Here is a 19,334-nt window from a genome sequence, read left to right on the forward strand (position 1 = left end):
TCAGGGCAGAGCCATACGGCGCCGCCCCCTGGCTCACGGAGTTGCTGCTGCACAAAAGTTTCCAGACCAGTCTGACGCCTGGGGAGTATTCTAAGTTGAGGAATCTGCAGCTAGACTATGTCTCTACCAGGTACATTGTTACCGGAGGTAAGTAACTTGTTTGTTAAACTGGTACTAAGAGATGCAACCAGTGCCCAGACCGTGTTAACAAGTTTAATAATGATAAAAGAATGAAGTAATACTATCACAAAATGTGGCTCGTTACGCCGCATAGTTTGCCTTTTTGCTCTGCATAATTTTCTCAACCCAGCTGCATTCTTTGGCCCACCCCTGCTGCATAATTCCAGTGGCCCTGGATATGGCGTGACCATTATAAGTTCTCAGAAGTTTAATTAAGTTCCACATATCCCTCCTTGCTGCTGTTTTCCTTCTGGTGTGTGGTTCAGGTTTAATTTTTAATCATAAAGTTTTTTGGGGAGTGGGGGGCTGGGGGGTCTAGCTCAAGAGGACTCTAAATAACCCCTTTGACATTGGGCAGCTATCCCACTCCAAGGAGTTGTCATTAAAGTTAGATTTTCCAAGGCTTTGCAAGTGTGGGGATCACTTTTTGTTTTCACTGGCGGGGCATATACTACTGAGATGTATTCTAAAATTCCTTCCAATAGATGACTAAATACTGGATATCAAAGCTGCTAGTTAACATCACTGTTACTTGAGCAGTAAATATTACTGGTATAAGGATTGTCAGTACTGCAGAAGATTGCCCTATATTACTGTCTCTAGCTAGAATATCATACATAACAACAGTCCGAACGTTACATTGTGTTGTGTGCCAAGTATCTTGAAGGCAGCATATTTTATGGGCTGGTTCGAAAATGTCTTCTCTCTCCAGTTTTATTGTCCACCATTGCTACATTTGAGAATAGCAGCTTCATACCCTTTAGCTTTGCAATTTCCTTTTTCCCTTGCTCGGATAAGGGGTAGTCTTTGTTTTCACATGTGCTGTCTGTTGAATGTTAGACTAGTCTGTCTTGGTCAAATGCACAGTCTAACTGGACTATTAGCTCTCTTCTCTCTTTCTGCAATGGTTTATCATTTGATACCTCAAACACTGGTAAAGCGGCCATTTACCTCTTCTCTGCTTACTGAGATTACATTGCCCTGCACATCTGCTGCTGTTTTATGCGTGTTTTCCAATCACTAAGGATTTCTCTTTACATGATCCATGTGGCAGGCAGACTTTAGAGTTAATTGATAACAAACCATTAGCAGTTTTCTGTTTAGCTAGGAAAAGCTTTACAGTGTTTAGTGTCCATAATGGGAGTTGTCTCTACATGGCAAAATAACTCATCAGATGCTTACATAAACTTGGTTAGCAGGAGTCAGCGTTTTCTTATGGAATTGGGACAAACTGTCCCAGTCATTTCATTTTACATACACAATGTCCAGGGCTTTATTAATTTTGCTTGTTACTTTGGGCACATTTTTAAATTGATGACACAGTAAAAGCAAAATTATGATTTCCAGGTGGTGCTCTTTTAGGTTTGACTGGAAAATTCAGATTTCTGGTCAAATCATATTGAGGAACTTTTAAGGTACCTCGATGGATTGATACCTTGCAAACATTGAGTACGTTTTATTGTTGGATCAGTCTATCTCCTCTGAATGGATATTTGCCAGTGTTGCCCTCTACTGTCTCCATCTTGACTCTTGGGATCCCCCCACTGTTTTTCAGGTTGGAACAGTGAAACAGACATTGTTATAAGACTGGTACTGCTTGCCATAGAGTAGGGGCTACCTCCAATGTATGTCCCTCCCAATGATACCCCCTCCTGAACAGGGGGTGACTGAAGGTATGTATTTTCACTGCTGCTGTATCTCACCAGGAAGGGGCGTGCCAGGCAGCAGTAGTGAGATGCCTTAAGGTGGAACTGCTGTTGATTTTCTGACGCTCGGTTCCTTTCTCTCCAGGTTGAGAGCTGAGATTTCTGCTATCATGTGGGACGTATCATAGTAAAGCCCTCCTCCCTGACAGCTCTATCTGAAAGTAACACATAGTGATATATTCCTTACCTTAGAATTACCCCCAGGTTTCAGACTGGATCCGGAAAGTTTTCGTCAGCAGTACCCCTGGCGCGTCGATAGGTGGCATTGTGCGGCTGCGCGTTCGTCACTGGCGTCGTGGTCGCCAAGATGACGTTGCGAGTGCTACTTAGACAGTTCTTTCTTTTTCCGCGCCAGCAAGTGCAGATCCGGGAAGAGCAGGAACCCCCAGTCAATTTTTTACTGACTTTTTAAGGCTTTTTGTCTCAATTTTTTCTTTGGGTCTTCGATTCCTAAGGTGCAGTTAGGATGCCTTGTTTTAAGTCCTGTGAGGACTGTCAAAGTATGATGTCGGTGACGGACCCACACCAAGTGTGTCTTTTTTGCCTGGGGCGCGACCACGACCCCAAGTCGTGCTCCGATTGCCGGGCCACGGTGCCGAAAACTTTGCAGGAGCTGTCCCGAAAGTTGCTGGAAGCCCGGCAGTCGGCTCTGCGCCGTTCAAGGTCCCGGTCCCGGGGGAGGTAGAGGGACTGTGGGTGGAGTCATCACCATCTGTCTTCTGGATCAAAGTCTTTGCACTCGGGACAGGTAAGACGAAGCACAAGAAGTCGAAGAAACAACATCATTCTCTGACCTCCCCTGGCCGGTCGCACGTCGCTGCTGGGGGTGCGGGTGGTGCCTCCTCCGCGGCTCTGGCAGAGCCTATGCAGTCGCCGCTGGCCTACTCGCCCTTCCCGGGTTCGTCGGCGACTCTGGCCTAGATACAGGAATTCCTGTCGGCCATGGCTTGCCTCTTTGGGCCGTTGGGTCCCGCTGGTGCGCCTTCGGGCCCTGCCTTCCCTAGTGGAGGTCCTCGCTTTTCACCGCCGGTGGCTCCGGCCCAGGCGTCGCCGTCAGCCCCGGTGCCACGAGACCTCCCTGGATCAATCCCTGGATCGATGCCTGGATCCTGGTCGACGCTGGTTGACCGTGTAACACCTCCACCGACATCGACCCCACTGGCATCACTTCCGACGTTGCCCGCTCCTCGGGACAACGTCTGCCCCGGTTCGGCCCCGTAGGGGACGTGAGTCGGCCCGGCGTCGCTCAATGCCTTTTTCTTCGCCACATGGGATTCCTATCCCCATGTCCCTACTCCTTACTTTCAGCCTGTACACCAGCCTGAGGAGGAAAGGGAGGACGGGGAGGGGTCTGAGGACCCTCTTGCAGCTGCTTGTGAGTCTGAACAGGACTGGGCAGAGGAGTTGGGGATGCCAGTGGTCTGGACACAATAAAGGTGTGGATTACGCACTCCTCGTTTGGTTTAAAGGTAAGTAAGTTGTGGTGTGCTTCGAAGATATCACTCCCCGACGGTTAAAGTGTAGCAATCAATGTACAGTCTGTGACACCTGAGATAGATGTCAACTCCCCGAGCACAACCTTTGCGAAAATAATTCTCGTTTTATTCCATAGTTAAACTCCAAAAGAAATGTAAACCAAAATTGTGTAGAATTCTTTCTTCATTTATTTCATGTTGTTATCACATGAATGTTCATTCTTTTTTCCAAATGATTTTAATCCATAAACAAGTTCACTTGTTGTTTACAACACATGAAGGTACGTCATCACCCAATGCATTTCGGACGGTCTGTCCTTCATCAGGGGTGGTCTGAAAACAAAATATATATTCAGCGTGTACATGAACCTCCGAATAATGTCTTATAACAATGTCTTATATCCTGCATATCAAAAAAATGACTGGGTGAACAACAGTCTTAAAGAAATGTGCGTAGAACTCCGTGTGTATTCGTGTCATGCGTGGTTATAAAAACCCAATGCGCTCGTAGAGCAAACCAAAAACTAAGTCGCCATTAGCGTTAAGAAAAAAGTTCTCATAACTGAAATGCTAAATGAAACAAACATTAAATGAAAAACCTTAAACGTGTTTGGGTGCCGTTCCTGTGTCCGACCCACTGATCCCATCAAAAGGTTACAGAACAAACAGTAAAAACGCTCGTATATAACATTGTTGAAACTTACTTATTAGGAGAATGTAGACTCGCGTGTCTATCTCATGCGCCCTTCGCTAGCCATCACTGGTCACCCGTGCCGTATATACGGAAGTGAAAGAGTATGAAGTCGTGAACATAGAAAGAGGACATTAAAAACGGTGGCCATCTTAGAGTGGTGTGAGTTTTCGAATGTGAAAAATTCAGTGAACATGCAGTCAAACGAAAAAATTATGGATGTGATTAAACAATAGTAACCATAATTGCAAGACCCAGAGCATAGTCAATGGTGGTGATTTTAAAGATAACATAAAAATTCAATTCGGTCATTTAGGCCAAGAGGTTTGGAAGATTGCAAGAATTTGATCCAATGATTTTCACGTTTTAAAAGAAAGTTGTTGTTGTCCCTGTCGTCGCGCTTTGCCACAACCTCCACGGCAGCAAATCTCAATTGGCTGATGTTATGCTTGTTCTCTTTGAAGTGTGCTGCTAGGGTAGATTTAACATTTCCAGTCCTTATGTTACTCTTGTGTTCGTTTATTCGTGTCTTCAATTTGCGTGAAGTCTTTCCCGTGTAAACTAAACCAAAAGGGCATTTTATAATGTAAATGACATTTTCCGTGTCACATGTCGCATTCAGTCTTAGATTGATGTTGGTGCCCTTTATTGGGTGTTTGATGACCGATCCTCTGATTAAATTGTTGCAGTTTTTGCAGTTGAGGCATGGTTGATTGCCTTTAAACACAATAGTAGAAGCTTGTCTGGGCTTCTTAATGATCTCTTTTAAATTGTTTGCCCTCTTATATGCAAAAAAGTGGTTGGTCCTTAAAGATTTGTTTAAACTCATGCTCGGTGCTGATGATGGGCCAATGTTTCAATATTGAAGCTTTATATGCTTTCGACACCACTGAGTATTTTGAGACAACCACAGGTCTCTTCACATCAATTTTAGTTTTTACTGTCAAGGCATCCTGACGGTCAAGTTCGTCACATCGTTCTTTTGCATTTTTCAAGATAATTTGGGGGTAACCCCTTTGTTCAAAACGTCTCATCATGTGAATTGCTTGCTCCTCATATTTGTCTGTGTCTGATACTATCCGTTTTACCCGAAGCAGTTGGGAAAACGGGAGGTGATTCTTTAAGGGCTTTTGATGAAATGACTTTTAGTGAAGTGTATTGTTCTTGTTGGTCTTTTTTCTGAATACGTTGATCTCTAGGTGATTCTTGACTCTAGTAACACTTACATCTAAAAAGGTGATGGTCTCTTGACTCAATTCAAACGTGAACTGTATCCGGTCATTGATACAATTTAGTTGTGTGAGAGCTGCTTGTAAAGATTTTTGATCACCTTGCCATAGGACAAAAATTTCATCGATATATCTCAGAAATATCCTGGCATGTGTGTTCCAGGGATGATGATTTAGAATGTTGTTCTCCTCGAAATGTTTCATGAATGCATTTGCATAGACCGGTGCGGCGCAATTGCCCATGGAAGTTCCAGACAACTGCGCGTAGCACTGGTCTTCCCATGAGAAGTAACTTTGATATAAGGTGAAATGCATAAGTTGCATAATGAAAATCTGGAAATCATTGTCTATGCTTGAATGCAACAATAAGTTCTTGATGGCTTCCATGCCAAGGTCATGCGGTATACTGGTATAGAGTGACTTGACATCTATAGAACATAACCAAATAGATTTGTTGTCCTCAAAAGTGATATCACGTATCTGATAAAGAAAATCTGTTGTGTCTTTCACATAAGTGCGAGAAAGTTGAATCAGAGGCTGTAAGTACTTGTCTATCAATTTTCCAGTACCTTCGTGGATGCTACCACGAGTAGAAACAATTGGCCTGAATGGAGGATTGGTTGTATCCTTATGAATTTTTGGTAGCATGTACATGCTAGGAGTCCTTGGGTTGTTGGGAGTCAGATATTGTTTGGTTTTCTGGTTAATGATGCCATTGTCATGTGCTGTGGATAGAATGTTGATTAGTACTTCTGTGTACTGTTTGGTTGGATTGTATTGTATGAGACTGTACGTATTGATATCAGAAAGATGTTCTTGCACTTTTTCTCGGTAGAAACTTGTATCCATGAGGACTAAAGCACCTCCTTTGTCTGCTGATTGATACGTAATGTCTTCTCTTTTGGCTAGGTTGTTGAGTATGGAGTACTCTTTGTTTGTCATGTTGGTATGTTTCTTCTTTCTTGTGTAATTGAAACTCGAGATGTCGTTCTTGACTAGATTTTCAAAAATGTCAAAGGACTTGTGGCTCACAGGTGCCATGAAGGTACTCCTGGCTCGCAGACCTTTTAGTTGATCAACCTGATCACTGTCAGGTGCCGGCACAATGTTTTCAAAGAAATGTCTTAAACGCAGAGTGCGCATGAATTTGAATAAACTTATTTCAAGTTCTAATTCATTGGTGTGACTAGTTGGGATGAAAGAGGTACCCTTTTGTAGTACTCTGTTTTCCTGGTCTGAAAGAGTATATGATGAAATGTTTACCACTAAGTTGGTTTCTTCTTTGGTTTCTCCACTCTCTTGCTGAGCGTTGTATTCCTGACATCCCTTTCCGTCTCTCTTTCCCTCGCTTTTTCTTTTGACCTGGCTCCTCCTGGGTCGTCTCTTTCTCCTGGTCCTTCCTCTAAAAAAGGAACCGCAGTGAGAGTGGAGGGTTCCATGCTTGTAGAAGGTTTTTGCACATTTAACTGTCTCATATCGGTGCGTGTGTCTCCCTCAGACGACGATGTGTCTGTTCCAGTGTTGGTTTTTTGTGGCTTATTTTGGCGTCTTCTGGCGTAAACCTCAGCCCAGGAGTACACTTCCCCCAACTTGTAATCGATAGTGTCTCTTCGATACTTGCGTATCTTGCGTTCATTGATATCTTTTGTATGCTTATCAAGTTGAATCGTAATGTCATCGAGTATTTTGGACAACTCCTCCTTGGACAGCATGTCAGACAATTCCTGTTTACATTGATCTATATCTTTGTTTAGCTCTTCAAGAGCTCTTGATAGTTCATCCACAATTAATAATATAAGGTCCAGCGAACACTTATTTAGGATGGCGTACCATCTATCTACAAATTTCGAGCTGTTCTTGCAGAGCAGTGGTTTCAGCGGGATTCGGAGACCCCTTGGAATACGTTGAGCTCGGTGGTAGCGTATCAATGTACTGGCATGTAGCCTTTGACTGATTTCTTTTTTCGTGAAATATAATAGCTGTTTAATGCAACTTTCTTTACTCCTGGTAGAAGTTTGTGAGGAAGACATTTCGGGGATCAAGGCATAGATTTTGTCGATGTCTTCTGCGTTGAAAGCAAAGGTATCAGCTTTTAAATCCGTTAACGCTGTTATATCATCATAGGCCATGTTTATTGTAGGGTGCAGTGATCCTGGTCAGAGTCAATGATTCACAATAAAGGTGTGGATTACGCACTCCTCGTTTGGTTTAAAGGTAAGTAAGTTGTGGTGTGCTTCGAAGATATCACTCCCCGACGGTTAAAGTGTAGCAATCAATGTACAGTCTGTGACACCTGAGATAGATGTCAACTCCCCGAGCACAACCTTTGCGAAAATAATTCTCGTTTTATTCCATAGTTAAACTCCAAAAGAAATGTAAACCAAAATTGTGTAGAATTCTTTCTTCATTTATTTCATGTTGTTATCACATGAATGTTCATTCTTTTTTCCAAATGATTTTAATCCATGAACAAGTTCACTTGTTGTTTACAACACATGAAGGTACGTCATCACCCAATGCATTTCGGACGGTTTGTCCTTCATCAGGGGTGGTCTGAAAACAAAATATATATTCAGTATGTACATGAACCTCCGAATAATGTCTTATAACAATGTCTTATATCCTGCATATCAAAAAATGCATTTCAGTTATGAGAACTTTTTTCTTAACGCTAATGGCGACTTAGTTTTTGGTTTGCTCTACGAGCGCATTGGGTTTTTATAACCACGCATGACACGAATACACACGGGGTTCTACGCACATTTCTTTAAGACTGTTGTTCACCCGGTCATTTTTTGATATGCAGGATATAAGACATATGATATGAGACAGTTAAATGTGCAAAAACCTTCTACAAGCATGGAACCCTCCACTCTCACTGCGGTTCCTTTTTTAGAGGAAGGACCAGGAGAAAGAGACGACCCAGGAGGAGCCAGGTCAAAAGAAAAAGCGAGGGAAAGAGAGACGGAAAGGGATGTCAGGAATACAACGCTCAGCAAGAGAGTGGAGAAACCAAAGAAGAAACCAACTTAGTGGTAAACATTTCATCATATACTCTTTCAGACCAGGAAAACAGAGTACTACAAAAGGGTACCTCTTTCATCCCAACTAGTCACACCAATGAATTAGAACTTGAAATAAGTTTATTCAAATTCATGCGCACTCTGCGTTTAAGACATTTCTTTGTAAACATTGTGCCGGCACCTGACAGTGATCAGGTTGATCAACTAAAAGGTCTGCGAGCCAGGAGTACCTTCATGGCACCTGTGAGCCACAAGTCCTTTGACATTTTTGAAAATCTAGTCAAGAACGACATCTCGAGTTTCAATTACACAAGAAAGAAGAAACATACCAACATGACAAACAAAGAGTACTCCATACTCAACAACCTAGCCAAAAGAGAAGACATTACGTATCAATCAGCAGACAAAGGAGGTGTTTTAGTCCTCATGGATACAAGTTTCTACCGAGAAAAAGTGCAAGAACATCTTTCTGATATCAATACGTACAGTCTCATACAATACAATCCAACCAAACAGTACACAGAAGTACTAATCAACATTCTATCCACAGCACATGACAATGGCATCATTAACCAGAAAACCAAACAATATCTGACTCCCAACAACCCAAGGACTCCTAGCATGTACATGCTACCAAAAATTCATAAGGATACAACCAATCCTCCATTCAGGCCATTTGTTTCTACTCGTGGTAGCATCCACGAAGGTACTGGAAAATTGATAGACAAGTACTTACAGCCTCTGATTCAACTTTCTCGCACTTATGTGAAAGACACAACAGATTTTCTTTATCAGATACGTGATATCACTTTTGAGGACAACGAATCTATTTGGTTATGTTCTATAGATGTCAAGTCACTCTATACCAGTATACCGCATGACCTTGGCATGGAAGCCACCGAGAACTTATTGTTGCATTCAAGGATAGACAATGATTTCCAGATTTTCATTATGCAACTTATGCATTTCACCTTATATCAAAGTTACTTCTCATGGGAAGACCAGTGCTACGCGCAGTTGTCTGGAACTTCCATGGGCAATTGCGCCGCACCGGTCTATGCAAATGCATTCATGAAACATTTCGAGGAGAACAACATTCTAAATCATCATCCCTGGAACACACATGCCAGGATATTTCTGAGATATATCGATGACATTTTTGTCCTATGGCAAGGTGATCAAAATTCTTTACAAGCAGCTCTCACACAACTAAATTGTATCAATGACCGGATACAGTTCACGTTTGAATTGAGTCAAGAGACCATCACCTTTTTAGATGTAAGTGTTACTAGAGTCAAGAATCACCTAGAGACCAACGTATTCAGAAAAAAGACCGACAAGAACAATACACTTCACTACAAGTCATTTCATCAAAAGCCCTCAAAGAATCACCTCCCGTTTTCCCAACTGCTTCGGGTAAAACGGATAGTATCAGACACAGACAAATATGAGGAGCAAGCAATTCACATGATGAGACGTTTTGAACAAAGGGGTTACCCCCAAATTATCTTGAAAAATGCAAAAGAACGATGTAACGAACTTGACCGTCAGGATGCCTTGACAGTAAAAACTAAAATTTATGTGAAGAGACCTGTGGTTGTCTCAAAATACTCAGTGGTGTCGAAAGCATATAAAGCTTCAATATTGAAACATTGGCCCATCATCAGCACCGAGCATGAGTTTAAACAAATCTTTAAGGACCAACCACTTTTTGCATATAAGAGGGCAAACAATTTAAAAGAGATCATTAAGAAGCCCAGACAAGCTTCCACTATTGTGTTTAAAGGCAATCAACTATGCCTCAACTGCAAAAACTGCAACAATTTAATCAGAGGATCGGTCATCAAACACCCAATGAAGGGCACCAACATCAATCTAAGACTGAATGCGACATGTGACACGGAAAATGTCATTTACATTATAAAATGCCCTTGTGGTTTAGTTTACACGGGAAAGACTTCACGCAAATTGAAGACACGAATAAACGAACACAAGAGTAACATAAGGACTGGAAATGATAAATCTACCCTAGCAGCACACCTTAAAGAGAACAAGCATAACATCAGCCAATTGAGATTTGCTGCCGTGGAGGTTGTGGCAAAGCGCGACGACAGGGACAACAACAACTTTCTTTTAAAACGTGAAAATCATTGGATCAAATTCTTGCAATCTTCCAAACCTCTTGGCCTAAATGACCGAATTGAATTTTTATGTTATCTTTAAAATCACCACCATTGACTATGCTCTGGGTCTTGCAATTATGGTTACTATTGTTTAATCACATCCATCATTTTTTCGTTTGACTGCATGTTCACTGAATTTTTCACATTCGAAAACTCACACCACTCTAAGATGGCCACCGTTTTTAATGTCCTCTTTCTATGTTCACGACTTCATACTCTTTCACTTCCGTATATACGGCACGGGTGACCAGTGATGGCTAGCGAAGGGCGCATGAGATAGACACGCGAGTCTACATTCTCCTAATAAGTAAGTTTCAACAACGTTATATACGAGCGTTTTTACTGTTTGTTCCGTAACCTTTTGATGGGATCAGTGGGTCGGACACAGGAACGGCACCCAAACACGTTTAAGGTTTTTCATTTAATGTTTGTTTCATTTAGCATTTCAGTTATGAGAACTTTTTTCTTAACGCTAATGGCGACTTAGTTTTTGGTTTGCTCTACGAGCGCATTGGGTTTTTATAACCACGCATGACACGAATACACACGGGGTTCTACGCACATTTCTTTAAGACTGTTGTTCACCCGGTCATTTTTTGATATGCAGGATATAAGACATTGTTATAAGACATTATTCGGAGGTTCATGTACATACTGAATATATATTTTGTTTTCAGACCACCCCTGATGAAGGACAGACCGTCCGAAATGCATTGGGTGATGACGTACCTTCATGTGTTGTAAACAACAAGTGAACTTGTTTATGGATTAAAATCATTTGGAAAAAAGAATGAACATTCATGTGATAACAACATGAAATAAATGAAGAAAGAATTCTACACAATTTTGGTTTACATTTCTTTTGGAGTTTAACTATGGAATAAAACGAGAATTATTTTCGCAAAGGTTGTGCTCGGGGAGTTGACATCTATCTCAGGTGTCACAGACTGTACAGTGGTCTGGACACCTCACCAGATCTTGGCATGCTGTCTCCCACTACCGTGGCTACGGAGGAGGGCGCTAGTTGTGCTGTGGTGTTGTGTAGGGTGGCCGAGGCCCTACACCTCAAGCTCCCTACTGTAGCGGTCAGGACTAACCTCCTGACGGAAGTGCTTCCGCCAGCAGCTACTTCTGCGGAGCCGCTACTTCCTTTCAACAAAGCACTTTCTGATGTTCTTTTGGGCACTTGGTCCAGGCCCACCACAGGGGCTCCTGTGGATAGGAACGTGGCCCAACGCCATCTCCCGGCCCAGGGTGACCCCATTTTCCTCTTCCAACATCCCACCCCTGAGAGCTTGGTTATCCAAGCCTCTGCTTCCCCGACTGCCTTCCCTTCCGCACCCCCGGATAGGGAATCCAAGAAACTGGATCAGTTCGGAAAGAAGGTCTTTTCTTCCACCAGTTCTGCGCTGCTGTCCGTGAACACTGCATGCCTCTTGGGCCGTTATTCTCACTCTCTGTGGGATACAGTGGCACAAGTGCTGCCTCAGTGTCCGGAGGAGGCCCGGGTAGCTCTCTCCCAGGCGGTTGCAGAGGGGATAGACGCAGCTAAGTTCATGATTCGTTGTGGCCTAGACACCGCTGACTGACTGGGCAGATCGATGGCAACGACAGTGGCGGTTCGATGCCATGGACCACTGGATTCTCGGGGGATGTCCAAAACACACTTATGGACATGCCCTTTGATGGCCGTCGCCTCTTCGGCGACAAATCAGACCATGCGTCGGAGTCGTTTAAGGACTCACGGGCTACGGCCAAGTCCTTGGGGCTCTCCTCAGCCCGCCTCCTCTGCAGGCGGCTTTTCATTCCCTTCGTGGCACTGGAAGGGGCGCCCTGCAGCGTTCGCAACATAGCCACAAGCCTGCGCAGGAACCACAGTGCTGCCGTGGACCCGGGTTCCGCTGTGGATGACCAAGGGGCGAGCTGGCGGGTCAGTCCACCTCCACCCCGTCCACTGCTGCCTCCAACCCTTCCTAGTCTGAACTTTTAGGCCCATCAGATGCCAGTGGGCGGCAAGCTTCACCATCACCTCCCCCACTGGCGCACCATCACATCGGACAGGTGGGTTTTAGAAATAGTCTGAAGGGGCTACTCCCTCCCCTTCGAGACTACCCCTCCAGCCATGCCACCTCAATACCACCGCATGTTGGGGGATCACTTGGTGCTTCTTCAGCAGGAAGTTGAGGCCCTCTTGGCCAAGGGTGCATCAAGCTCGTTCCGACACCAGAAGTAGGTTGTGGTTGCTATTCTCACTACTTTCTGGTGCCAAAGAAGGACAAGGGCCTGGGTCCTAGCTTAGACCTCCGGAACGTAAATCGCTTCTTCCGCAAAGAGAAGTTCAAGATGCTCACTTTGGCTCAGGTCTTGTCTGCTCTCGACCCACAAGACTGGATGGTAGCGCTGGACTTGCAGGATGGTTACTTCCACATCCTAGTCCTACAGGCCCACTGGCGTTACCTGCGGTTCATGGTGGGCCACTAGCATTTTCAGTTTACAGTGCTCCCCTTTGGCCTTACCAGCGCCCCTCGGGTGTTCACGAAAGTGATGGCGGTGGTTGCAGCTCATCTGCGCAGATCAGGGGTTTCAGTCTTCCCCTATCTCAACGACTGGTTGTTGAAGGCGGGCTCGCCCCAGACAGTCGTCTCCCACCTCCAGACTACGGCCGACCTCCTGCATTTGCTGGGGTTCTCCATCAATGTGTCGAAGTCGCACCTGATTCCCTCTCAGAAACTACTCTTCATTGGAGCGGTTCTGGACACGGCACAGTTTCGGGTTTTTCCTCCCGTACAGCAAGTCCGGGATATTTGGGCTCGGATTCCAGTCTTTCAGCCTTTATGCTGGGTTTCGGTCAGAGTGACCCTGAGGCTGCTGGGCCTCATGGCCTCCTGCATCCTGCTGATCAATCATGCCAGATGGCATACACGGGCTCTGCAGTGGGACCTGAAGTTCCAGTGGACGCAGCATCACGGGAACCTGCCCGATCATGTCCAGATCTCGGAGGGCACTGCACAACAGCTGCAGTGGTGACTCACGGACCGGCATTGGGTCGACGGCAGACCCCTCTCCCAACCCCAACCGGAGTTCACAGTAGTGACGGATGCGTCCCTCCTGGGAGAGGGAGAGGCTTAGATCCGAGGCCTCTGGTCTCCGGCGGAGTCCAAGCTCCACATCAGCCTTCAGGAGCTTCAGGCGATCCGACTTGCACTGACGGCATTCCTTCCCTCTGTCAAGGGAAGAGTAGTGCAGGTTTTCACCAACAACACCACCTCCATGTGGTACTGCAACAAACAGGGCGGTTGAGGTCGTGGATCCTATGCCAGGAGGCCCTGCGCCTCTGCACATGGCTGGAACATCAGTGCATTTTCCTGGTGATTCAACAACTGGCAGGTTCTCTGAACACCAGGGCGGACGAACTCAGCCGCAGGTGCATGATGGATCACGAATGGCGTCTTCACTCAGACGTGGCACAATGTCTCTTTCGGCAGTGGGGAGACCCTTGGTTAGATCTATTCACCACCAAAGAGAACGCGCGATGTCAGCTGTTTTGTGCGTTGGAATTTCCAAGGCTGCACTCGCTCGGCGATGCCTTTCGTCGTGAGTGGAGTTGCGGTCTGTTGTGCGCCTTTCCGCCTATACCACTGCTACCTAGAGCTCCTGAAGAAGATCCGGCGTGACCGGGCCCAAGTTATTCTTGTGGCCCCAGACTGGGCTCGAAGAGTTTGGTTTCCCGAGCTATTCAGTATGAGCATCGATCCTCTGATCAGACTGCCTCTTCAGGACGATCTTCTGTCGCAGCAGCAGGGGACCGTCCTCCACCCTAACCTGTCCAGCCTCCGCCTCTTTGCGCGGAGATTGAGCGACGGCATTTGATTCCCTTCGACTTGCCTCCTGATATTTGTGATGTCATTCTGGCAGCTGGGCGTCCCTCCACTAAGGTGGTATACGCCTGCAGGTGGAACAAATTTGTGGCATGGTGCACAGCAAAGGCTGTGGATTCCCTTTCTGCCCCTCTTTCTGAAGTATTACTGTTCCTTCTTTCTTTGGCCCAGCAGGGCTCTGCTCTGGGCACTATTAAGGGCTATCTTTCTCCTATTTCGGCCTTTCTCAGGCTCCCTGATCAGCCCTCTCTTTTCAAGTCCCCTGTTGTAAATAGATTTATCAAAGGCATTACACACCTTTTTCCCCCTATTCCTTTTGTGATGCTTCAGTAGGACTTGAACCTAGTTCTTACATACTTTTTATGCGCTCCCTTTGAGCCTCTTCACAACTGGCCTCTTTGTCTCTCGACCTTGAAAACTGCCTTCCTGGTGGCTATCACCTCCGCTAGGCGCATGAGTGAGCTCCAGGCTCTTTTTTGTAAGCCTCCTTTCCTATCAGTCCATTGGACAAGGTTGTGCTCAGGCCCCCGTCCTTCCTTTTTGCCAAAAGTTGTATGGCCTTTCACTTTGGGCACACTATTACCCTGCCCACATTATTTCCACCTCCTCATCCTTCCAGGGAGGAAGAGAGGCTCCACCGTCTGGACCCAAAGCGTGCGCTCTCATTTTATCTCAATCGCACACAACAGTTCCGGGTGGATGACCAACTCTTTGTTGGCCACGTTGGCACCAAGTAAGGGCGGGCGGTACACAAGAGGACTATCTCACGTTGGGTCGTCTTGTGTATCAAAGCCTGTTACTCGTTGACTAAAAAGAAACCTTCGGTGGGACCGCATGCTCATTCCACCAGAGCCACTGCAGCAACTACTGCATTGGGACGTGGTGTCCCCTGCAAGACATTTACTAAGCATTATTGCCTGTACAGCCAAGTCCGGAGAGACGGCTTCTTTGGCTGTTCTGTTCTCCGTGACTTTCTGGTGTGATCTTGGTTCGCAGCACCTTGCATTTTCTTTGTTTGGCGTAGATTTGCTCTGCCTGGATGTATATAGCTATATCATGCCTAATATAACTACATTCTTTAACATTATATATTTGTACTGAATCTTTAACTTTAAATGTTATTCTTATTTTGGTTATCGATTGTATGTCGGACCTTTTGTTCATATCTGTTGTGCACTTTTGTCAGGGTCTTCTATAAACTGATACTGTATATCAGCAACATCAGCTTCAGTACTGTTTTCTTTTGGGGTACCACTTTATCCTCTTTGTATTGAGTAAACTTTACGCTTTAGTAGTTTCTTCAGGTCAGTTGCTTAAGCCTTTAATGACATGGACATAGTTGTTGTAAAGGAAATGTATACCAAGAAAGCCAATGTGCCCCCTTGCAAAAATAAATAAAATAAAATAAAAAAAATTGGTAATGTGTGCAGTGTCACTTTTCTGACGCTGTTTTTTTAATAAAGACAGCATGTTACTGCAATGTTAGTACTCCACCTGGCTGTTAACGCTGGAACTGTTTCCTTCAATTTAACTTTCGTTTCTCGAATTTTGATCAATGAGAAATGGTATTGTGCATGTGGAGTTAATATACTGTAGCTCCTAAAATGGAACAGAGATTATAATCCATCCTTTTTGAGTATGAAGTTGTATCATTTTGATTGAAAGCAAAGATGGTGGCAGCCTTAGTTTCATTTGTGAAAAATTATGATCAATACATTTTCTTAGGCCTGGCGGGAAATCTTTCATCTTTATGATTCAAATTCCTGGTAATTTTTGTGAAAAAATAATATTTTGAAAAATCCCCAAATATCCGTTACACATAAAGTTTAAAACTGATTTAATTGAATCACTTCTTTTTTTTAAATGCATGTAACTTTTGGCTTACCATCAGACTAACAAATATTTTTCGAAACTAGGTTACCCAACTCTATGTGCCTTCGGCAAGACATGTGTGGCGAGTTAGACGAATGGGAAGAATAGGACCTTTACAGTCTACATTGGATGGTAAGAGGCAGCATCTTCCACAGTTTGAATTGATTTTATTTTGAAAATTGATGCTGATGTGTTGTTGATTGTCTTTCATAGGCTACTACGTGTTTCTAACACTTTGGCAGACTATGTAAGCTGATAGAATGTATTTTATCTTATTATTTTTAAGGTGCACTGACGCCATGAGGTTTCCTGGCAATACATTTACAGCCAGAGATCAGGGAAGAAAGCTAAATTAACATAGAGTTAACACATTTAAAAGATTTTCAAAGTTCACCTAAAAGTCAGATTATTATCCAGTTCCCTGATTTGCAACAGAAGGGAGTTCCAAGGTTTGTGTGTCAGATCGTAGCAGGAGCGCTGCTGAAGTGCAATTTCTATGCACAAGACGCTTGGAACAGAAGGTGTGTAGACTGCATGGGGGGCTTGGGGGTCTAATCTACTAGGATGTTTTTGTAATTGTCTCTTTACATACCTTAACTGATTCTGTTTGCAGTGCGAAGAGTCTTAAGCTGCATGCATTGATCTAATTGTAACCTATGTAGAAAGTGATATGACTCTGAGATGTGGATGAATTTGCAAAGCTTACATACAGCTTCATGTCCTACTGTTCTCCTGTATTCTACTTGGCGACTTTGCCAGATGTCACATGCAAGCTCTGCGGTGGTAGAGTGGGCCCAGCACCAGGGGAACCTTTCAGACTGTATCTAAGTTTCTGAGGAGACTGAAAAATATCTGCAGTGGAGGCTGGTCAACCACATTTGGACCAGCAGCAGACCCTTCTCCCTACCCTATCCAAAGTAGACTGTGGTCACGGACAAATCGCTCCTTTTTTGGGGAGGCCATCTGGGAGGGGTGGAGATCAGAAAACTCTGATCTCTGGCAGAAACCCGCCTCCACATCAATTTGCTGAAATTCCGGATGATGCGCTTAGCTTTGCAGGCTTTACTGCTCACCATCAAAGGCAGGTTGGAGCAGGTTTCCAAGGACTACACCACCACCATGTGGTATTGCAACAAGCAAGGAAGGGTGTGGTCCTGGGTCCTGTGCCAGGAGGGTCTGTGCTTCTGGAACTGGAGGAATCTCAGAGCATTTCCCTGTGGTTCACCATCTGCGAGTATCTTTAAATGCCAGGGGAAAGGAGCTCAGCCGGTGGCACCCAGCTGTATCCTTGCCAGCAGAGCCACCAGGCTTCTCAGCCTTTTTGTGGCTGTGAGCATGGTTCCCACAAGTCCTGTGGGAACCAATGCAGAGATGTGCCTAGTCTGCCAGCCCCCTGGCAGTCACAGCCTCCAAACTACTTTGATATACCCCTGCAACATCACCAGCACTTTATTGACGGCATGATCAGGCCCACTTGGCACAATGACAATCCATACCTTAGGATAAGTGAGTGCCTCAAATTGTCTGAAGGTGTTACACACTTACGCTCCTGGAAACCTTGTTACCCCTGCCACTATTCATGGATCGGTTGACGTAAGACCACCTCTCCTTGCTGTGCCAGAAAGTGCAGGCTCTTTTGGCCAATGGAGCCATCGAGGGGATTTCAGCATTAGAAGTAAGTCATGGTTGCTATTCACATTACTTTCTTCTGCCAAAGAAAGACGAAGGCCTCCATCCTATTCTAGATCTGCGTCCTCTCAATGGCTTCCTGAGGAAGGAGAGATTCAGGTTTCAAACACTTGCTCTCGTCCTGTCTGCCTTGGCCACTGGAGACTGTATGGTAACTTTGTACCTGCAGGACACCTATTCCCATATGCCTGTATTGCAGGTCCTTCAGCAATACCTGTGGTTCACAGTTGGACAGGAGCATTTCCAATTCTCGGTGTGCTCCCTTTTGGTCTCACCAGTCCCCCGTGACATTCACAAAATTGATGGTGGTGGTTGCAGCCCAACTGCAGAGGTCTGGGTACCAGAAGTGGGCTAGGCACAGGCAGTCTTTTCCCACCTCCAGACTAAGGTGAACCTCCTGCTAATGCAGGAGGCCATTATCAGCATGCCAGAGTCACCCCTGACTACGGATGCTGATGCTCCCTTTCATTGGGACCCATTCTGGATATGGTGCAATTCCACTCCTACCCTCTGGAGCAGAGACTCCAGGACATTCAGGCTATGATCCTGATGTTGTAACCTAAGTCCTGGATTTTGATGAGAATGATTCTGAGACTGCTGGCTCTAGAAGCCTACTGTATTCTGCTGGTGAAGTGCCGTTGATGGCATATGTGGGCTCTGTAGTGGGATTTAAAGTCCCAGTGAGGACAGCCACAAAAGAATCTCTTCGACCAGGTCCACATTTTGAAGTAGACTGTGGACGGTCTGCAGTAGTAGTTTACAGGCCGCGATTTGGTCAGCTGCAGACCCCTGTCCCTTCCCCACCCAGATCTGACAGTGGTGACTGATACATCACTTCTGACCTGGGGAGACCATCTGAGAGAGTTGGAAATCAGAGGGCTCTGGTCTCTAATGAGACTCCGCTCTATCTTGGTTGAGGAGCAACTTTCTAGGTCTCTAAACAGCTGGGCGGACTAACTCAACTGTGAATGCCTCACGGACCGCAAATGGCGTCTGCATCCAGAGGTGTTTTACGGTCTCTTTCAGGAGAGACCCTTGGCTAAATCTATTTGCCACTGCCAAATAAGTACAATGTCAGGCACTTCTGTGTGCTGAGGTTTCCAAAGCAGCTCTCGCTCGGAGCAGCATTTTGACTAGACTGGAATACGGGACTCCTACATGCCTTTCCGCTGATGCATCTCATTCCCATAGTTCTGGAAAGGATTAGAACCGACTGGGTCCAGGTCATCCTGGTCGCACCTGATTAGAGGAGGGGAGCATGGTATTCAGAACTCCTGTGCTTGAGCATCTGCCCCTTTGTGAGGATCTACTGTCTCAGCAACAAGGCAGGGTCCCGCACCCAAACTTGTGCATTCTCCACCTTCCTGCTGTCACGGTGTCAGTGGTATATGTAATATGCAACCACTAA

At 45.2% G+C, this 19,334-nt stretch overlaps 1 protein-coding gene across 5 annotated transcripts in view; it reads left to right on the forward strand.

The window, feature by feature from the left end:
• The window catches only part of UBE3C (ubiquitin protein ligase E3C), a 1,115,457-nt gene that overhangs the window by 606,110 nt on the left and 490,013 nt on the right, over window positions 1–19,334 (forward strand). For all 5 annotated transcript variants that reach the window (XM_078663264.1, XM_078663263.1, XM_078663265.1 and 2 more), the window contains exon 16: window positions 16,282–16,369. In XM_078663264.1, the coding sequence (XP_078519390.1) occupies window positions 16,282–16,369 (88 nt within the window). The remainder of the gene's footprint in view (window positions 1–16,281; window positions 16,370–19,334) is intronic.

The sequence above is a fragment of the Lissotriton helveticus genome, chromosome 10, assembly GCF_964261635.1.
Source record: "Lissotriton helveticus chromosome 10, aLisHel1.1, whole genome shotgun sequence".
NCBI lineage: Eukaryota > Metazoa > Chordata > Amphibia > Caudata > Salamandridae > Lissotriton > Lissotriton helveticus.